Source organism: Mycteria americana, unplaced genomic scaffold, assembly GCF_035582795.1.
Source record: "Mycteria americana isolate JAX WOST 10 ecotype Jacksonville Zoo and Gardens unplaced genomic scaffold, USCA_MyAme_1.0 Scaffold_91, whole genome shotgun sequence".
Taxonomy (NCBI): Eukaryota; Metazoa; Chordata; class Aves; order Ciconiiformes; family Ciconiidae; genus Mycteria; species Mycteria americana.
In genome coordinates, this window is record NW_027445675.1 from 201,903 (window position 1) to 219,725 (window position 17,823).

Genomic DNA, 17,823 nt, shown 5'->3' on the forward strand with positions numbered 1-17,823 from the left:
CCATAGATCCACCAAACAGCCCCATAGATCCTCCCCCTACTGCCCTCCTAACTGCCTCACAGACCCACAGCTGCCCCCTGACTTGCCCCAGAGACCTCCTATTTCCCCCCAACCTGGCCCACAGATCCCTCCAGACCCAAAGCCTGCCCCATAGACCCACAATTGCCTCTCAACTGGCCCCATAGACCCTCCCAACCTTCCCCAGAGACCCCTCAGACTCATAAACAGTTGCACAGACCCTCCAACTGCCCCCCCAACCTTCTCCAGGGACCCCCCCAGACCAATAACCTACCCCAGAGACCCCCAGCTTGTCCCATTGATCCCCCAACTGCCCCTCACCTCCCCCCCCTAAATACGAAGGCTTTGGCATGTGCAAGCAAAGAGCAAGTGCGACCCACGGAGGCCCCCAGTGCCCCCCAGTGCCCCACTGGGACCATCAGTGCCCCCCAGTGCTTCTGGTCCTGCACCATGCACGGAGACCACCCCATGCTGCGGAGCAAGTCCTGGGCTGGAGCCATGGTCACCCCATGGCATGGGGCAAGTCCACGGCCGGATTCCCAGGTCACACGGCACCGTGGAGCACCCATGGGACCCCCATGGGGTATTTATAAGGCACCCCACACCATGGGGCAGCTCAGGGGTGATGGACCCCCATGTGAGGCTCCCAGGCACCATGGGGGCACCTCTATGGAGCACCCCATCCAATGGGGCACCCATGGGATGGTCATGGGGTGCCCGTTCAATCTCTGTGGGGCACCCTACGCTATTGCACACCTCAAGAGTCCCATGCATGAGGCCTCCAAGTGCCCCAAGACACCTCCATGACCACCCCAGTGGTGCCCCCCATCCAATGGTTCACCCATGGAATGTTCTTGTGGTGGTCGTGGGGTGTCCGTTGGACCTCTGCGGGACACCCTGCACCATGGGGCACCTCAAGGGTGCCAGATCCCCATGCATGAGGCCCCCAAGCACCATAGGGCACCTTGAAGACCACCTCAATGGTGCACCCCACGCAACAGGGCACCCGTGGGATGTTGTTCTGGTGGCTGTGGGGTGTCCGTTGGACCTCTATGGGACACCCCACGCCATGGGCCACCATCAGTGGGGCTGGGGGGGGCCGTGGTGGCCTCACCCGAAGAGGCGGAGGAAGCATGGCTGGCAGTAGGGCTTGCCCTCCTGCTCCTGGAAGGTGCCCTTGGAGAGAGGCCGGAGGCAGAAGGCACAGACGAAGTGCTCGGGGTGGAAGCGCTGGGCCATGGCGGTGACGCACCGGCCAGCGATTGGTTCCCCGCAGCCCCGGCACAGCGAGCCCCGCCGGGCGTGGAAGTGCCGCTCGCAGTAGGGGTGGCCACCATCCTCGAAGAAGCTGCCCCCCACGAAGGGCGCGAAGCACTCCTGGGGACAGGGACATGGGGATGGGAACATCAGGGACCAGGGGAGATGGGAGGTGAAGTGCTCCTGGAGGTGGGACACAGGGACATCAGGGATGTGGGGAGGTGGGGACATGGGATGCAAGGTGCTCCTGGGGATGGGACACAGGGACGTCAGGGACCAAGGGAGGTGGGGACATGGGAGGTGAAGTGCTCCTGGAGGTGGGACACAGGGATGTGGGGACATCAGGGACCAGGGGAGGTGGGGACATGGGAAGTGAAGTGCTCCTGGGGATGGGACACAGGGACATCAGGGACCAGGGGAGGTGGGGACATGGGAGGTGAAGTGCTCCTGGGGATGGGACACAGGGACATCAGGGACCAGGGGAGGTGGGGACATGGGAGGTGAAGTGCTCCTGGGGATGGGACACAGGGACATCAGGGACCAGGGGAGGTGGGGACATGGGAGGTGAAGTGCTCCTGGAGGTGGGACACAGGGATGTGGGGATATCAGGGACCAGGGGAGGTGGGGACATGGGATGCGAGGTGCTCCTGGGGATGGGACACAGGGATGTGGGGACACCAGGGAGCAGGGGAGGTGGCAGTGGTTGGGGTCTCACCCGGCAGACGAAGCACTCGGGGTGCCAGAGCCCCTCGAGGGCAGCAATGTAGCCCTCCAGGATGGGCCGCCCGCAGCCCCGGCACCGGCTGGAGAAGAGCTCGGCAAAGTCCTGGCGGCAGTACTGCTGGCCATCCTTCTCCAGGAAGCCTGGGGGACACCACGGGGACGGTGGGGGGGCCAGTGCAGGGACGGGGGGGCGTGGGGACACGGGGACGTGGGAGACGTGGACGTGGGGATGGCGAGATGTGGGGACGCGGGGGATGCGGCCATGGTGGTGAGGCCAGGATGGAGAAGGAAAGATCTGGGGAGGTGGGGATGGTGGTGGGGATGATGGTGGGACCAGCGTGGGGATGGTGATCTGTGGGGACACGGGGACATGTGAGCACGGGATCAGGCCGCAGGGACACAGAGGGACAGGGCAGGAACACGGGAGGCCATGGGGGGCCACGAAGCAATCTGGGAGGACAGGAAGGGACACAGGGGGACACGGGGGAGACGGGAGCCACCCACCCTCCTCGCCGAAGGGCTGCCCGCACTTGACGCAGCAGAAGTGCTCCGGGTGCCAGTTCTTGTCCAGCGCTGTCACCATTTTCTGGGGGGGGGGAAGACGGGGACGTCACTGCCAGCCGCTCCCCGGAGGTCCCACCGCACCCCACAAAGGCCCCCTGCACCCAACGGGGTCCCACCACCCCCAGGGCACCCCAGAAGGTCCCACTATACCGGAGGGGGTCCCACTGCACCCCACATCACCCCACAATGCCCCCCTGCACCCCACAAGCCTCCCACAGCCCCCTGCAAGATCCCACTGCACCCCAGGGAATCCCACCACACCCAGGGCACCCCACAAGGTCCCACTGCACCCCACAGGGTCCCATGGCCCTCCAGAAGGCCCCACTGCGCCCCAGAAGGTCCCACTACACCCAGGGGGGTCCCACCACACCCCACAAGCCGCCCACTGCTCCCCAGAAGGTTCCACCGCCCCCAGGGCACCCCACATCCCCCCGGGGGGTCCCACCGCCCCCAGGGCACCCCATAAGGTCCCACGGCACCCAAGGGGGTCCTGCTGCTTCCAGAGCACCGCAGAAGGTCCCCTTGCCCCCAGGGCCCCCCACCCCCCCCCGGGGTCCTCCGACTCACGTCGAGGATGGGCTGGGCGCAGCGGGCGCAGCGGGGGGAGAAGAGCCGTCCGTAGTCCCGCGGGCAGTAGGGTGCCCCGTCCTTCTCGAAGAAGCTGCCGCCCCCCAGCTCCCCCCCGCAGCGGGTGCAGACGAAGTGCTCGGGGTGCCAGGTGCACCCCAAAGCCTTCACCACCTGCAGGGGGGGAGAAGGAAAAAGGGGGTGCCCAAGGGGTGACGCCCCATTTTGGGGTCCCAGCTGGGTGAGGTCTGGTTTGGGGTGCTGCTGGGGTGGGGGGCACCCTCACTTTGGGGGTGCTTCTGGCTGGGGGTAGCCCTATTTTTGGGGTGCAGCAGAGGGCACCCCCACTTTAGGCCATGCATGAAACTAACTCCATTTTGGGGTACACCAGAGGACTCCCCCATTTTGGGGCACAGCCACAAGGAAGCCCCCAATTTGGGGTGCAACGCTAGGCACCCCCCTGCCTTTTTCCTCCCCTACCCACCTGCCCCCTCCCCTTCCCCCCCAGGGGCACCCCAAAACCCACCTTCCCAGCGATGGGCTTCTGGCAGGACCCACAAACCCCCTTCGCCCCTGTGGGGACCCCTTGGCGGCTCAGGTCCGACTGCAGCAGCACCAGCATTGAGTCCAGGTTTTCCCCCTCAGGAACCCCCTTTTTTGGGGGGGGCTGGGGGTGGGAGGGGAGGAAAAGAGAGTTATGGGCGTGCAGGTAAAATGGGAGGGGACACACACCCTGAAACCCCCTGGACTCACGGTGCGGTGGAGGTGGAAGTCGGAGAGCGAGTCCATCAGCTTGTCCAGCTCCTGGGTGGCCGAGGTGGCTGAGGCAGGGGGCACCGGGGGGGTCCCTGAGCTGCTTTGGGGGGGCAGGGAGAGGGTTGGGGGGGGTCCGGGGTGGTGGTGGTGATATGGGGGCTGGTAATTGGGGATGACCCCATTTTGGGGTGCAGCTGATGGGGTGTAACCCCATTTTGGGGTGGTGCTTCCCCCCCCAGGGACACACACTCACCGGGGGGGCAACTCCCCCACTTCAGCCTCATCTGCTGCCTCCTTCCTCTTCACCCCCTCGGGGCTCTTCAGTGGGGGGAACTGGGCCAGGATCTCATCTGGGGGGGGGGGGAGGTCACAGCCAGTTTTGGGGTCCCCAGGAAGGTTTTGGGGGCTCCCCAAAAGATTTTAGAGGTCCCCAGAAGATTTTAGAGGTCCCCAAGGAGATTAGAGGTCCACAGAATTATTTCTGGGGTCCCCAGGGTGACTGCGGGGGGGCTGAGGGGATTTGGGCTGCCCAGGGTGATTTTTGGGGTGCTGGGGTGGGGTGCTTTGTGGGCTTTTGGGGTGCCCAGGGTTCTTTTTGGGGTGCTCTGGGGGCTTTTGGGGTGCCTGGAGGGGGTTTGGGGCAGGCAGAGGTGATTTTGGGGTCCCTGGGTGGATATGGGGGTGGTGGGGGGGGTACCTGCGATAGAGCTGTGGGTGGCGTTGAGGTCACGGAGGAGCCGGTCGAGCTCCCCCAAGCTGGGGGGGGCCGGGGGAGGCCGGGGGGGCCGGGCCTTCTGCACCGTGCTGGGGGACAGGGACACCGGGGGGTGGCACATCCCCTCCGTGTCCCCAAGGTCCTCTCCGCACCCCCCACCCTGGCCTTCCATCCTCCCCCTCCTCTCAAATCCCACCCCCCGTCCCCCCATATCCCCAGTGTCCCCTCCTGTATCCCCAGTGTTCCCCCCATATCGCCAGTGCCCCCACCATGTCCCCAACGTCCCCTCCAGGTCCCCAAGGTCCCCGTACCTGTAGAGCTGCTCGGTGTCCCCCCCTGGCGCCTGGGGACCAGGACATTGGGGGTTAATGGGGACCTGGGACGTCGTCACCCCCAATGTCTCCATCCCCGGGGTCCTTGAGGTCTCCATGTCCCCAGTGTCCCCCCCGAGTCCCTGTCCTCATCCCTGATGTCCCCATTGTACCCATCCCAGAAGCCCCCAACCCCACTGTCCCCGATCTCCAACCCCCATGTCCCCAAGATCCTCCCTGTCCCAAAGCCCCCAGGCCCCCCAATGGTCCAGAGGTGCCCCATGTCCCCAAAGCCCCCAACGTCCCCAAAGCCCCCCGTGACCCCAAGATCCCCAGCATCCACCAATGTCCCCAGGGCCCCTCATGGCCCCAGTGTCCCAAAGACACTCCATGTCCCCAAGGTCCCCAACATCCCCAAAGCCCCCCATGCCCCCAGTGTGCCCAAGGTCCTCCAGTGTCCCCCAACACCCCCCTTATGCCCATAGCCCCCAAGGTCCCCTGTGTCCGCAAAGCCACCTATGTCCCCAAGGTCCCCAGCAGCACCCAATGTCCCCAGGGCCCCTCATGGCCCCAAGATGCCCGAGCTCACTGGGCCATAGGGGGGCGGGGGTGGCCGGGGGGGGTCCCCGCCAGGGGCGGAGGGCGGGTGGGGGGGGCTCATCGCCCCCGGTGGGTCCGTGAGCAGCACCGGCCGCCGGGCGAGGTGCGACGTCGTCGTCTCCAGGTCAGCCAATAGGGCATCTGGGGAGCGGGGTGGGGTGAGGGAGCCAAGCGTCCGGCGAGGACCCAGGCGTCCGGCACCCATCCATCCCCAGCTCCAGGGACCCAGGCATCTGAGCACCCATCCATTCCCTGCTCCAGGGACCCAGGCGTCCAAGCACCCATCCATCCCCTGCTCGATGGACCTAGGCATCCAAGCACCCATCCATCCCAGCACCCATGGACCCAGGCATCTGAGTCCCCAACCATCCCCTGCTCAATGGACCCAGGTGTCTGAGCACCCATCCATCCCCTGCTCCAGGGACTGAGGCGTCCGGGCACCCATCCATGCCAGCACCCATGGCCTCTCAGGGACCCAAGTGTCCAAGCACCCATCCATCCCAGCACCCATGGACCCAGGTGTCTGAGCACCCATCCATGCCAGCACCCATGGCCTCTCAGGGACCCAAGTGTCCAAGCACCCATCCATGCCAGCACCCATGGACCCAGGTGTCCGAGCACCCATCCATGCCAGCACCCACGGACCCAGGTGTCCGAGCACCCATCCATGCCAGCACCCACGGACCCAGGTGTCCGAGCACCCATCCATGCCAGCACCCACGCATCCAGCCGTCCAAGCACCCATCCATGCCAGCACCCACGCATCCAGCCATCCGAGCACCCATCCATGCCAGCACCCACGTCCCAGGGGTCCGCGCCGCCAACATCCACCATCCCCGCCGCCGCCCCCGCACCGGGGACGGCCGCAGGGACCCCCGGCCGGCCGGCGGCAGAGACGGACGGACGGACGGACAGAGGGACGCGCGCGGCTCTTACCCAGGTCGTCCATGGCCGGGACTGGGTGCGGCCCCCCGTGACGTCGCCCCGCGCGGGCCCCTCCGTGCCCATGTATGGAAGCGCCCGGACGCCTGGGTCCCGGCCAGGGAACGGGGGGGACGTGGCCGGACGCCTGGGCCCACGGGATACGGGCGGGGGGGGCAGATGCCCGGGCCCGTGGGATGCGGGGGGGCCGGACGCTGGGTCCGTGGGACGGAGGAGAAGGAGGGGACTTGGGGTTGGGAGGGGAGGGGGCCCGGACGCCTGGGTGCGGGGGATACGGGGGAGGGGAGGGGACATCTGGGTGCGGGGGATGCGGGGGAGGGGGGACCACATCTGGGTCCGTGGGGTACGAACACACGCATCTGGAGCCGTGGGACAGAGGCGATACAGGGCAGGGGGGACACATCTGGGTCTGTAGGACACAGGGACGCACACACACATCTGGGTCTGTGGGATACAGGGGAGGGGGGACGCATGTGGGTCCATGCAACACAGGGACACACACACACACGTCTGGGTCTGTGGGGCATGGGGACACACACACATCTGGGTCCATGCAACATGGGGGGACACACACACATCTGGGTCCATGGGACACGGGGACACACACACACCTGGGTCCATGGGACATAGGGACACACACACACACGTCTGGGTCCGTGGGACATGGGGACACACACACACACGTCTGGGTCCGTGGGACATGGGGACACACACACACACACACATCTGGGTCCATGGGATACAGGAGAGGGGGGACACATCTGGGTCCATGCAACACGGGGACACACACACACACACGTCTGGGTCCATGCAACACGGAGACACACACACACATCTGGGTCTGTGGGACACAGGGACGCACACACACATCTGGGTCCGTGGGATACAGGGGAAGGGTGACACATCTGGGTCCATGCAACACGGGGACACACACACACGTCTGGGTCCATGCAACATGGGGACACACACACACACATCTGGGTCCATGGGATACAGGGGAAGGGGGACACATCTGGGTCCATGCAACACGGGGACACACACACACACGTCTGGGTCCATGGGACATGGGGACACACACACACATCTGGGTCTGTGGGACATGGGGACATACACACACATCTGGGGACATGGGGACACACACACACACACACGTCTGGGTCCATGGGACACAGGGACACACACACGTGTCAGGGTCCATGGGACATGAGGACACACACACATCTGGGGCTGTGGGATCTGGGAGGGGACAGCCAGGTCCTCACCACGCTGGAGCAGTTTCACCTCCTTTATTGTGCGTTGCTGTCGCTACAGTCACGACCCCAAAACCCTGTGAAATCAACCTGAAACCAGGCGCCCCTCCCATAGCAGCCCCACCCTGACACTGTGGGGATGCCCCATAACTTGGGGGTGGTCCCCCTGTCACCTGGGGGGTGCCCTGAAACTGTGCCTTCCTCACCAAATCTGGGTCTCCATGGGGGTCCCCCCCCTTGGCCTCCTCATCATCATCAAAAGAAGCCTCAACATCTAGATGAGGTCCCCAAGGTCCTTATGGGGGTCCCCAAGTCCTTACGGGGGGCTCCCCATCTCCCCAGCCTTGTCTTCATCATCAAAAAGGGCTTCAACATGTAGAGGAGAACCCCAAGGTCCTCATGGGGCTCCCCCACCTCCCTGGCCTCATCTTTGTCATTGAAAAAGGCCTTAACATCTAGAGGAGGACCCCAAGGCCCTCAAGGGAGTCCCTGAGGTCCCCACAGGGGTCCCTCAACCTCCATGTCCTCCTCATCTTCATCTAAGGGGTCTCCAAAGTCGCTATAGTCCTCGACTGTGTCCCCAAGATGAATGGGTGTTCTCGAGATCTTAGAGAGGTCTCTTGACCTCCATGTCCTCATCTAACGGGTCCCCAGGAAGGTCCACCATGTCCTTAAAGTCCACAAAGTCCTCCCTAAGGTCCCCAACAGAGGTCCCTGAAGGTGTCCTCCATCTCCTCAAGGTTCCTAAAGATGTCCCCAAGATCTCAGAGAGCTCTCCTGACCTCTTTGTCCCCCTCATCTCTGTCTAAGGGGTCCCTAACAGCCATAAAGGGGTCCTTCAGGGTGTTCCCAAGATCTTAGAAAGGTCCCCTGACCTCCATGTCCTCCTGATTTTCATCTAAGGGGTCCCCAAGACCTATAAAAGGGCCCCCGAGGTCTTAGAGAAGAGGTCCCTGACCTCCACATCCTCCTTGTCTTCATCTGAGGGGTCCCCAGCACCCATGCAGTGGTCCCCAAGGTCCTGCTGGGGGTCCCCAAGCTCCTAGAGAGGTCCTTCACCTCCATGTCCTCCTCGTCTTCATCTAAGGGGTCCCCAACACCCATGCAGTGGTCCCCAAGATCCCCAAAGGGGTCCCCAAGGTCCTGCTGGGGGTCCCCAAGGTCTTAGAGAGGCCCCTTGACCTCCACGTCCACATTATCTTCACCTAAGGGGTCCCCAAAATCCATAGAGGGGTCCCCAAAGGGGTCTGCCACATTGCCAAGGTCCCCCTGCATGTCCCCGAGGTCCTCGTAAGGAACCCCAAAGTCATCCTCCAGGTCCCTGAGGTCCTCCTGGACATCCCCGAGGTCCCCATCGGCATCTCTGGGGGGTTGCAGCAGGGGGTCGCCCCCGCCCCACGGCTCCCCCATATCAAGGTGGGGCTGGGCCCCCTGGGGTGCCACAGCAGCCATCAAGGCCCGGGCCAAGCGAGGGGGACATCGGGCCAGCCGGGCCACTCGAACCAAGCGGGGGGCCACGTTGTGGGGCGGTCCCCCCAGAATGGCCTGGGCTGCCCGGGCGGCCAACGGGGCGCAACCCCACCGCTCGGCCAGGGCCCAGAGGGCACCGGGGGACGCGGTGACAGCAGTGGCCACGACACTCTCAAAGCCGTCCACCAGGTAACGGCGGGCCAAGGCAATGGCGGCGCCGGCAGCAGCGGGGGACACGGGGGGTGACAGGAGGGGACACTCGTCCCTGGGGCGGCCCCGGCAGCCGTGGACAAAATGGAGGAGGAGGAGGAGGGGGCGGCGGGGGGCACAGCCCAAGGCCACTGCTGCCTGGCGGGCCTCGGCAAAGGCCCCCCCCAACATGGCTCCCAAGACAGGGGACCCCCGGGCCAGGGCCGCCCGGGCCACTGGCACCCCAGGGTGGGCACCGTTGGGGAGGAGGAGGAGGTCGTGGGGGGTCTGGGCATAGGGACACGGGGACGCGGGGACACGCGTGGCTGGGGGGGTTGGGGACGCTTGGGGGGCCGGAGACGGTGGTGGAGATGGGTTGGAGGAGCTTGGGGACACTTGGGGACAGGGGTTGGAGGAGCTTGGGGAGGCTTGGAGACAGGGGGATGGTTGCGGAGATGGGTTGGAGGATGCTGGGGACACCCAGGGACATGGGGACGGTTGGGGACAGGGGTCGAGGGGGTTTGGGGACACCTGGGAACATGGGGACAGTTGGGGACATGGGTTGGAGGATGTCAGAGACACCTGGGAACATGAGTTGGGGAGGTTTGAGGACAGTGGAGAAGAGGACAGCAGGGGACATTTGGGGGGTCTTGGGGCCACTTGGGAATGGAGGTTGAGAGAATCTGGGGACAGCTGGGAACAAGAGGACGCTCGGGGACGTTTAGCAGCCCTTGGGGACACTTGGGGACAGGGGGGACCTGGGGAAAATGGGTCTGGAGATACTTGGGGACATGGGGACACAGGGGACAGCAGGGGTGGGGGGTAGAGGGTCACAGGGGACAGGGGACATGGGGACCCTGTGGGTCCCCACGAGTCATCAGCATCCCCAAGTCCGTCCACGTGTCCCCACGAGTCCCCATGTCCATCAGTACACCCTGGTGTGTCCCCAGTGTCACCGTGTCCATCCGCAGGAGAGGCTGCGTGGCCATCCATGTGTCTCCAGGCGTCCTCAGTGTCCCCAAAAGCGTCTGTGTGTCCCCACGGGTCCTTGAGGTCCTTGTGTCGGTCCAGAGGTCTCTGCAGGTCACCGTTCTCCCCAAGGGCATTGCCACTGTCCCCATGTCTGTCCACCTGTCCCCACAGGTCCTCGGCATCCCCGTGTCCCCATGGGTCCTTGGCGTCCCTGTCTCCGTGCACCTGCAGGTCCCCCGTGTCCCCAAGAGCACCTGTGAATCCATGGTTCCCAGCGTGCCCCCATGGGTCCCCAATCTGGATGTCCCCAAGGGATCCCTGATGTCCCCAACATTCCCATACATCTGTCCCCATGAGTCCGTAACAATCCCAATGTCCCCAACCGGGTCTCAGTGTCCCCACCTGGGTGTCCCTACCGGTCCTCAATGATCCTCCATGTCCCCAACGATCCCCAGCGGCCTCAGCGTCCCCTTCCGCATCCTCCATGTCTCCATCCACCCGTTCCCGACGCCCCGTCACGTGTCCCCAGCACTCCGCTGCGTGTCCCCAGCACCCCATGGGGCCGTACCTGCAGGTCCTCGGCACTGGCGTGTCCCGGAGCGTCCTCGCCGTCCCCCGGCGCGTCCCCGGCGTGTCCCCGCAGGAGGGCAATAGCATCGGCAGCGTAGAGGGCGAAGGCCGGGGGGGGCTCGTAGGGGGATGTGGGGCCCCGGGCCACCGCCGAGAGCAGCAGGGCCACCGCCCCCCCTCCCCACAGCAGCCCTCGCGCCGGGGACGCCGGCCTGCACATGCCAAGGACACGTGTCACGCCAGCGTCACGGCAAAGGATGCCGAGGGTCACGCTGACGCCACACCAGTGCCAAGGGTCGTACCAACAACACGGGTCATGCCAACGTGACAGTAGTGACTTGGGTCACGCCAACGACGTGGGTCACGCCAACGTGGCGCCGCCAACATGGGTCATGCCAATGTGACATCAACACTGTGGGTCGCACCAACATGACACCAACACCACGGGTCCTGGCAATGATGTGGGTCACGGCAATGTGACGCCTACGCCGTAGGTGATGCCAACGTGACGCCAACGTCATGGGTCACGCCAACGCTGTAGGTGATGCCAACGCCATGGGTCACACCAACGCCGTGGGTCGTGCCAACGTGACGCCAACGCCGTGGGTCATGCCATCGTGATGCCAATGACGTCACGCCAATGCGTGGGGGATGCGATAGGGCCTAGGGCCACCCCCCACCCCAGGGAACATTGGGTTGCACATGCCAATGACACATCAATGGCATGCTGATGACATGCGGGAGGCACACAGAGGGAATGTATAGGAAATCTGTAGGCAGATCTATAGGGGAACTATAGGGCTACAGGTAGGAAATCTATGAGACCTATGGGGCTGCCTATAAGGCATCCATAGGGGACTAACGGGGCAGCTATAGGGAACCTACAGGGCTGCCTGTGGGAGTTCTGCAGGGGGCCCTATAGGTGATCTATAGACTTGGGGTACTGGGGGTCTATAGAGGATTTATGGGGGCTCTATGGGGCCAGCAATAGGACATCTATAGGAAAATATTGCACTCACTATGAGGCACTTAGAGGCAGCCTACAGAATACCTATAGGGTTTGTTACAGGGAATCTATAGGAAATACTTATGAAATCGGCTATAGTGGATCTGTAGGGCCACCTATAGAGAATATATAATGGATGCACTGCCTTGGCTAAAAAAAAATTTACACTGAGCACCTATGTGGGATCTACAGGCTGTTTCTGGGACCCTGTATGGATCCTATGGGGCTCTATAAGCACTGGAGACAAGTGAACAAGCGGGAATCCGTGAGGGAACCCCCCAGGTGGGTTATGGGGCTGGCTCTGGGGGGCTATAGGGGGGCCACAGAGGCTCTATAGGGGACATATAAGGCTCTATAGACAACGTATTGGGCTCTATAGAGGACTTATGGGCACAGGTGCAGGGGGATACACAAGGGATCTCCCAGGTGAGCTATGGGGCTGGTTCTGGGGGGCTGCAGGGGCAGTGCAGAGGCTGTATAGGGGACATATAGAGCTCTATAGGGGACATACGGGCTCAGCTGCAGGGGAGTGCGTGAGGGACCCCCCAGGTGAGTTATGGGCCAGTTCTGGGGGGGCCACAGGGATGCCGTAGCAGGGAACCGACAGGGGCTCTATAGGAGCGCTATAGGGTCAGTACCTGGCGAGCAGGGGCAGGGCGGTGGCGCAGGCCAGGCGGGCCGGGGGGGCCCCGCAGCGCAGCATGTGGGTCAGCAGCCCCACGCCGAAGGGGGCTGCTGCCGCCGCCCCCAGGTTGCGCAGGAGTCCCTCACCTGGGGGGACACGGGGACGTATGGGGGGGGGGGGTGTCAGGTCCATAGTGTCCCACTATGGATCCCACCTTCTCCCCCGGCCCCCCAGGGTCACCCCAGGAGACCAAAACAGCACCCAGGACCCCAGTAGCCCCCCAGGGACCCCCGGAGACCTCCAACAGCCCTCCAGAGACTCCAAGGACCCCTAAAGACCCCCCCCCAGGGACCCCCAAAAGCCACCGGGGACCCCCCTAAAGACCACTCAGGAGCCCTCAGTAGCCCTGAAAAGGCCACACAGGACCCCCCGGGGACACCCAAAGACTACCCAGGACCTCCAGGGACCCCCGGGGACCCCCAGAGATGCCCAATAATCCCCCAGGGACTCTCGGGGACCCCTCCAATGGCCCGCTGGGGACACCTCAGAGACCCCCAAGGCCACTCGGGCCCCCCACGGGACTCCCAGCAGCCCCCCCCCGAGACCCCCCAGCAGTCTCCCAGGAACCCCTGGGGACCCCCAAAGGCCAGCCATGACTCCCGGGGATCCCAGTTAGCCCCCCTGCAGCCCCCACAACTCACCCAGCTCCTTGAGGCGTGCCTGGCGGGGGTGGGGGGGGGCAGCCGGACGCCTGGGTCCCCCGGGCCGCGAGAGCTCCTCGGCCTGGGGCGGGGCGAGGCCGAGGACCAGCCAGGAGCGGAGCAGGGAGGGGACGTAAGCCCGGACCAGCGCCCCCAAAAAAGCAGGGTGCCCCGTCAGGCGCTGCAGCACCCGGGCGGCCCGGGGGGCCGGGGCAGCGACCCCCGTCAGGTAGCGGAGGAGCCCCGAAACGACGGGGGCAGTGGCCAGGGCTCGGCTGGGCTCGTCGGCAGCTGCTAGGCGCCCCAAAAGTAGGAGAGCGGGGGCTTCGGGGAGCCAGGGGTCCCCCTCGCCCACCCCCCGGGGTAGGGCCAGGGCCCCCATGGGGGGCAGGCGGCGGCGGGGGGGCGAGGGGCAGTGGGAGGGGGTGGTGGAGGATGGGGGGGAGGGCGGCGGGGAGGCAGCTTCAGAGAGGAGCCAGGACCTGGGGGGAGAAACGGGGGGGGGCTGAGCAGTTTGGGCGGGAGGATGGGGACAGCCACGGACCCCCAGGGTGTCACTAAGCGACAGCCTGGGCCTCCCCCCCCGCCCCCCCCCCCCAGCACTAAGGGCTGGGGACCCCCCCGTACCCCGGTTCTATGGCCAAGGACGCCGAGGGTGATCCGAGGGCTGCCCCCCCGGCCCTGACGTGACGGGGCCCCAAAGGTGACCCCAAGGAGCCCCCCCGAGGTCCCAAAGACCCCCGGGGACACCCCAGAGATCCCCCTCAAGGTCTCAACGACCTCAGGGGACCCCCAGGGACACCCCAGGAGGTGCCAAAGCCCTGCAGTCCCCCCAAAAGCCTGTCCGTCTGTCTGTGCCCCCACTCACTTGAGTCCCCGCAAGCTCCCGGTGGCCGCCCCGGCCCCAGGCGGGCCAGGCAGCTCCCGGGGGAGATCGCACGACGCGGCGGCTTCATCCTCCTCCTCTTCGTCTTCCTCCTCTTCGTCTTCCTCCTCATCCTCCTCCTCCTCCTCATCGGCCCGGGCCCGCAGGACGTCGGCAAGCAGCGGGACGAGGCCCCGGGCCTCCAGGGCCGCCAACGCCTCCTGGTCGTAGGCAAAGGCGGCCAAAGCCAGGAGGACGCGGGGACGCCACGGCCGGGCGCGTGGCTCGGCCAGGAGGCGCAGGAGCAGCCCCAAGCCACCGGCCGCCCGTACCCGCGCCCGGTTGACGGCCTCCCGGCACAACAGGCAGAGCGCCCGGACGGCTACGGTGGAGCCGGCGATGTTGGGGGACGCCAACGCCCTCCTCACCTCCTCGGCCACCGCCTCCACCGCCCCGGCGGCCCCCAGGGCAGGCCGGAGCGGGGCACGGGCGCAGGCGTTGGCAATGGCTCCCAGGGCGGGTTGGCGGTGGTCCCGCTTGGCGTGGGCGGCCAGGGCGGCCAAGGCGGGCAAGGCGGGGGCCACGTCGTCGGCCGAGGGGCCGGGGCTGTCGGTGAGGCCCCGCAGGGCTCGGGCGACAGCTGGGCAGGCCGGGTGGGCCGGGGAGAGGGAGGCCAGGCGGGACGCCAGGGCTCGGACGGCCCCGGCTCGGCCCAGCGCCCGGCGGGGGGCCGGGGCGGCCCCCAGGATGCGGAGGGCACGGGCAGCGCTGTGGAGGCACTCGGGGGTGCCGCAGGAGGCGGCCAGGGACACCAGGAGGGGGCCGGCACCTGCAAGGGAGGGGGGGCAGAGTCAAGGGGACTGTCAGGGGACACTCCAGGGATGTCCTGGTGCCCCTAGGGATGAGACAGCCATTAAGGAGGGCATCGCGGACACTTTGGGGACGTACGGGTGCGTTGGGGGACAGGCTGGGGACGCCTCGCTACCCACAGTGATGAGAAATGCATTGGGGGACGTGCTGGGGACACGGCACCCGTCAGGAGACGCCCCGAGGACATCCCAGCACCCACAGCGATGAGAAAGCCATTAAGGGACTCACTGGGGACGCGGGGACCCACTAGAGGACGGGTTGGGCACCCCTGGGGACATCACGAATACCTGAGGGACCCCCAGAATACACAAGGGACCCCCCCAGGGGACCCTGGGGACACCCAAAGGACCTCCGAGAACACCTAGGGGACCTCACGGACAGCCAAGGCACCCCCAAAAACACCTAAGGGACTGCTGGGGACCTCAGGGACACCCTGGAGACCCACCAAGGGACCCCTGGGGGCCTTGTGGACACCCAAGGCACCCCCGGGAACACGCACGTGTCCCCTGCAGACCTTGGGGACCCCGAGGACACCCAGGGCCCCTTCGGTGACCCCGCTCACCGGCGTCGAGGACATCCTGGGCGCCGTCGGGCTCCAGCGCCAGGTTGGCAAGGGTGCGGGCCACCCGGTTCTGCACGCTCTCTGGCCCCGGCGAGGACAGCAGGGCCACTGCGGGAACAGAGAGCAGAGGTCACGGCTGGGGACAGGTCAGGGGGCAGAGGTCAGCGCTAGGGACAGGGGGACACCCTCAGGGACAGGTCAGGGCTCAAAGGTCATGGTTAGGGACATGCTTAGGGACAAGCCAAGGGGAAAGGGTCGCAGATGGGGACAGGGGGACACCCTCAGGGACAGGTCAGGGGGCAGAGGTCAGCGCTAGGGACAGGGGGACACCCTCAGGGACAGGTCAGGGCTCAAAGGTCATGGTTAGGGACATGCTTAGGGACAAGCCAAGGGGAAAGGGTCGCAGATGGGGACAGGGGGACACCCTCAGGGACAGGTCAGGGGGCAGAGGTCAGCGCTAGGGACAGGGGGACACCCTCAGGGACAGGTCAGGGGGCAGAGGTCAGCGCTAGGGACAGGGGGACACCCTCAGGGACAGGTCAGGGGTCGGGGTCCTCCAATTGCCCTCAGTGGGGCTTGGACTGAACCATTCCCGGGGGTGGGGGGGGCCGGGGCTGACCCATTCCCAGTACCGGGGCAGGGGGGAGGCAGATCTGGGCTCCCTTAATCCCCCTGGGTGTGGGGGGGTCCAGACCCATTCCCAGTATGGGGCAGGGGGCTGGGCTGTCCCATTCCCCCATCGGGGGGGTCCAGACCCATTCCCAGTATTGGAAGCGGGGGGGGGGGGAAGTCTGGGCTGTCTCATTCCCTCTATGGGGGGTTCACACCCATTCCCGGGGGGGGGGTGTGTGTGTGTCTGGGCTGCCCCATTCCCTCTGGGTGGCGGGGGGGGCCATCCCATTCCCTCCCCCGAGGAGCTCCCGGCGCCGGCACTCACCGAGGCGGGGGACGCCGCCGAGGCGCCGGGCCTGACGGCGGCAGCCGGGCTCGGTGCAACAGTTCCCGAGGACGCTGAGGGCCAGGTCGAGGGTGCGGCGGGGCCGCTCAGGCCCCAGCAGCTCCAGCAGCGGCCCCAGCCCCCCCCGCTCTCGGAACCGAGCGGCGCCTCCCGGCCGCCGGGTGTGGCGGGTCCGCAGCGCCAGCAACGCCCGGGCCAGCCCCGGCTCGGCCGCCGCCCGCACCGCCTCCACGCACCAGCCCAGCGGCTCCGACATGGCGGCGGCGCGGCCCGGCCCGGGCCCGGCCCGGCGGCCGGCGGGGCGGAGGGGAGGGAGAATGGACGGTGGCCGGGAAGGCCGCGCGCCGCGAGGCACGACGGGAAGCGGGGCCCGCCGCTGGGCGGGGCGGAGGGTGTGGCGTAGAGAGCGGAGGGGGCGGGACTAAGGCTCCCAGGGCGCACCGCGGCTCCGAGGCATGACGGGAAACGTAGTCCGCCTGTCCGGGGGAGCGTGCTGCCCCGTGGTGGGAGCGCCGCTGACGCTATACTGGGAGCACTGGTGATCCCCGTAGTGGGAGCACTGGGTGCGCTGGTGACCCCCGTACTGGGAGCACCGGTGACCCTATACTGGGTGTACTGGTGACCCCTGTACTGGGAGCACTGGGTGCGCTGGTGACCCCTATACTGGGAGCACTGGTGACACTTGTACTGGGAGCACCGGTGACCCTACACTGGGAGCACTGGTGACCCCTGTACTGGGAGCAGTGGGTGCGCTGGTGACCCCTATACTGGGAGCACTAGTGACCCCTGTACTGGGAGCACTGGGTGCGCTGGTGACCCCCGTACCGGGAGCATTGGGTGCACTGGTGACCCTATACTGGGAGCACTGGTCACCCCGTACCGGGAGCACCGCGTCCTCAGCCCCGTCCTCCCCCGGGCAGGTCCCTGCGGGATCCAGCCCTGCCCCGTCGCTCCGCTCTCTCTGGAGCGCGGCGTCGGGCGACGGAAGGAGACGCCTCGGCCTTGCCCGCGCCGAGCCGTCACCCCAGAGCGCCATGTTCCTGCCCTCGGAGCCTCAAGGGTGTCCTTTCTGCTAGAGAGCTGGGGAGGAGGAGGAGGAGGAGGAGGAGCGGGACAGTTCCCTTGGAAGGGACGGAACTCCAGAGACCTCCAAGGATCTTCTGTCTGACGGCCCGACCCCTTTGGGCTGACCGAAAGCCGAAGCAGGTCGGTGAGGGCCGTGCCCAACGCCTCTGCAGCCGCGTGCCAGCGGGCGGTGAGCGGCAAGCCGGGCTGCGTGAGCGGCAGGAGGTGGTCCGGCCCGCGGCGGTGCCCAGCGGGGAATTGGTTTTT

General features: G+C 66.2%; 2 protein-coding genes across 3 annotated transcripts; both read right to left on the reverse strand.

Moving 5' to 3' along the window:
- Window positions 1-373: 373 nt before the first annotated feature.
- On the reverse strand, window positions 374-6,591 carry TGFB1I1 (transforming growth factor beta 1 induced transcript 1). 2 transcript variants are annotated; one of them, XM_075490680.1, is made up of 11 exons: window positions 6,233-6,267; window positions 5,501-5,652; window positions 4,912-4,943; window positions 4,583-4,689; window positions 4,139-4,235; window positions 3,883-3,985; window positions 3,656-3,796; window positions 3,130-3,303; window positions 2,503-2,584; window positions 1,991-2,139; window positions 374-1,395 (listed from the first exon to the last, which is right to left on the reverse strand). In XM_075490680.1, the coding sequence occupies exons 1-11, from the start codon at window positions 6,258-6,260 to the stop codon at window positions 1,129-1,131; spliced, it is 1,332 nt and encodes a 443-aa protein (XP_075346795.1). In that variant the 5' UTR covers window positions 6,261-6,267; the 3' UTR covers window positions 374-1,128. The 2 variants fall into 2 exon arrangements, with proteins under 2 accessions (XP_075346795.1, XP_075346796.1); XM_075490681.1 differs by lacking the exon at window positions 6,233-6,267 and adding an exon at window positions 6,448-6,591 and having other exon boundaries at window positions 375-1,395.
- A 1,134-nt stretch (window positions 6,592-7,725) lies between these two features.
- Window positions 7,726-16,837, reverse strand: ARMC5 (armadillo repeat containing 5). Its single transcript, XM_075490663.1, has 7 exons — window positions 16,471-16,837; window positions 15,534-15,641; window positions 14,105-14,930; window positions 13,237-13,718; window positions 12,549-12,681; window positions 10,903-11,116; window positions 7,726-10,559 (listed from the first exon to the last, which is right to left on the reverse strand). Exons 1-7 carry the CDS (start codon window positions 16,745-16,747, stop codon window positions 8,868-8,870), a joined length of 3,732 nt encoding a protein of 1,243 aa, XP_075346778.1. The 5' UTR covers window positions 16,748-16,837; the 3' UTR covers window positions 7,726-8,867.
- Window positions 16,838-17,823: the final 986 nt, after the last annotated feature.

Bases quoted from the DNA above. Each gene is read 5' to 3' on its own strand.
- TGFB1I1 (XM_075490680.1), bottom strand. From the start codon at position 6,260: ATGGATGGGTGCTTGGACGGCTGGATGC. The intron at 4,944-5,500 runs GTGAGCTCGGGC...CCTGGTCCCCAG, and splicing joins CCCCGCCCCCCTATGGCCCA to GCGCCAGGGGGGGACACCGA. The intron at 2,585-3,129 runs GTGAGTCGGAGG...CCCCCCCCCCAG, and splicing joins GCGCCCAGCCCATCCTCGAC to AAAATGGTGACAGCGCTGGA.
- ARMC5 (XM_075490663.1), bottom strand. From the start codon at position 16,747: ATGTCGGAGCCGCTGGGCTGGTGCGTGGAGGCGGTGCGGGCGGCGGCC. The intron at 13,719-14,104 runs GTGAGTGGGGGC...TTCTCCCCCCAG, and splicing joins GGGAGCTTGCGGGGACTCAA to GTCCTGGCTCCTCTCTGAAG. The intron at 10,560-10,902 runs GTACGGCCCCAT...GGGGACCTGCAG, and splicing joins CCAGTGCCGAGGACCTGCAG to GTGCACGGAGACAGGGACGC.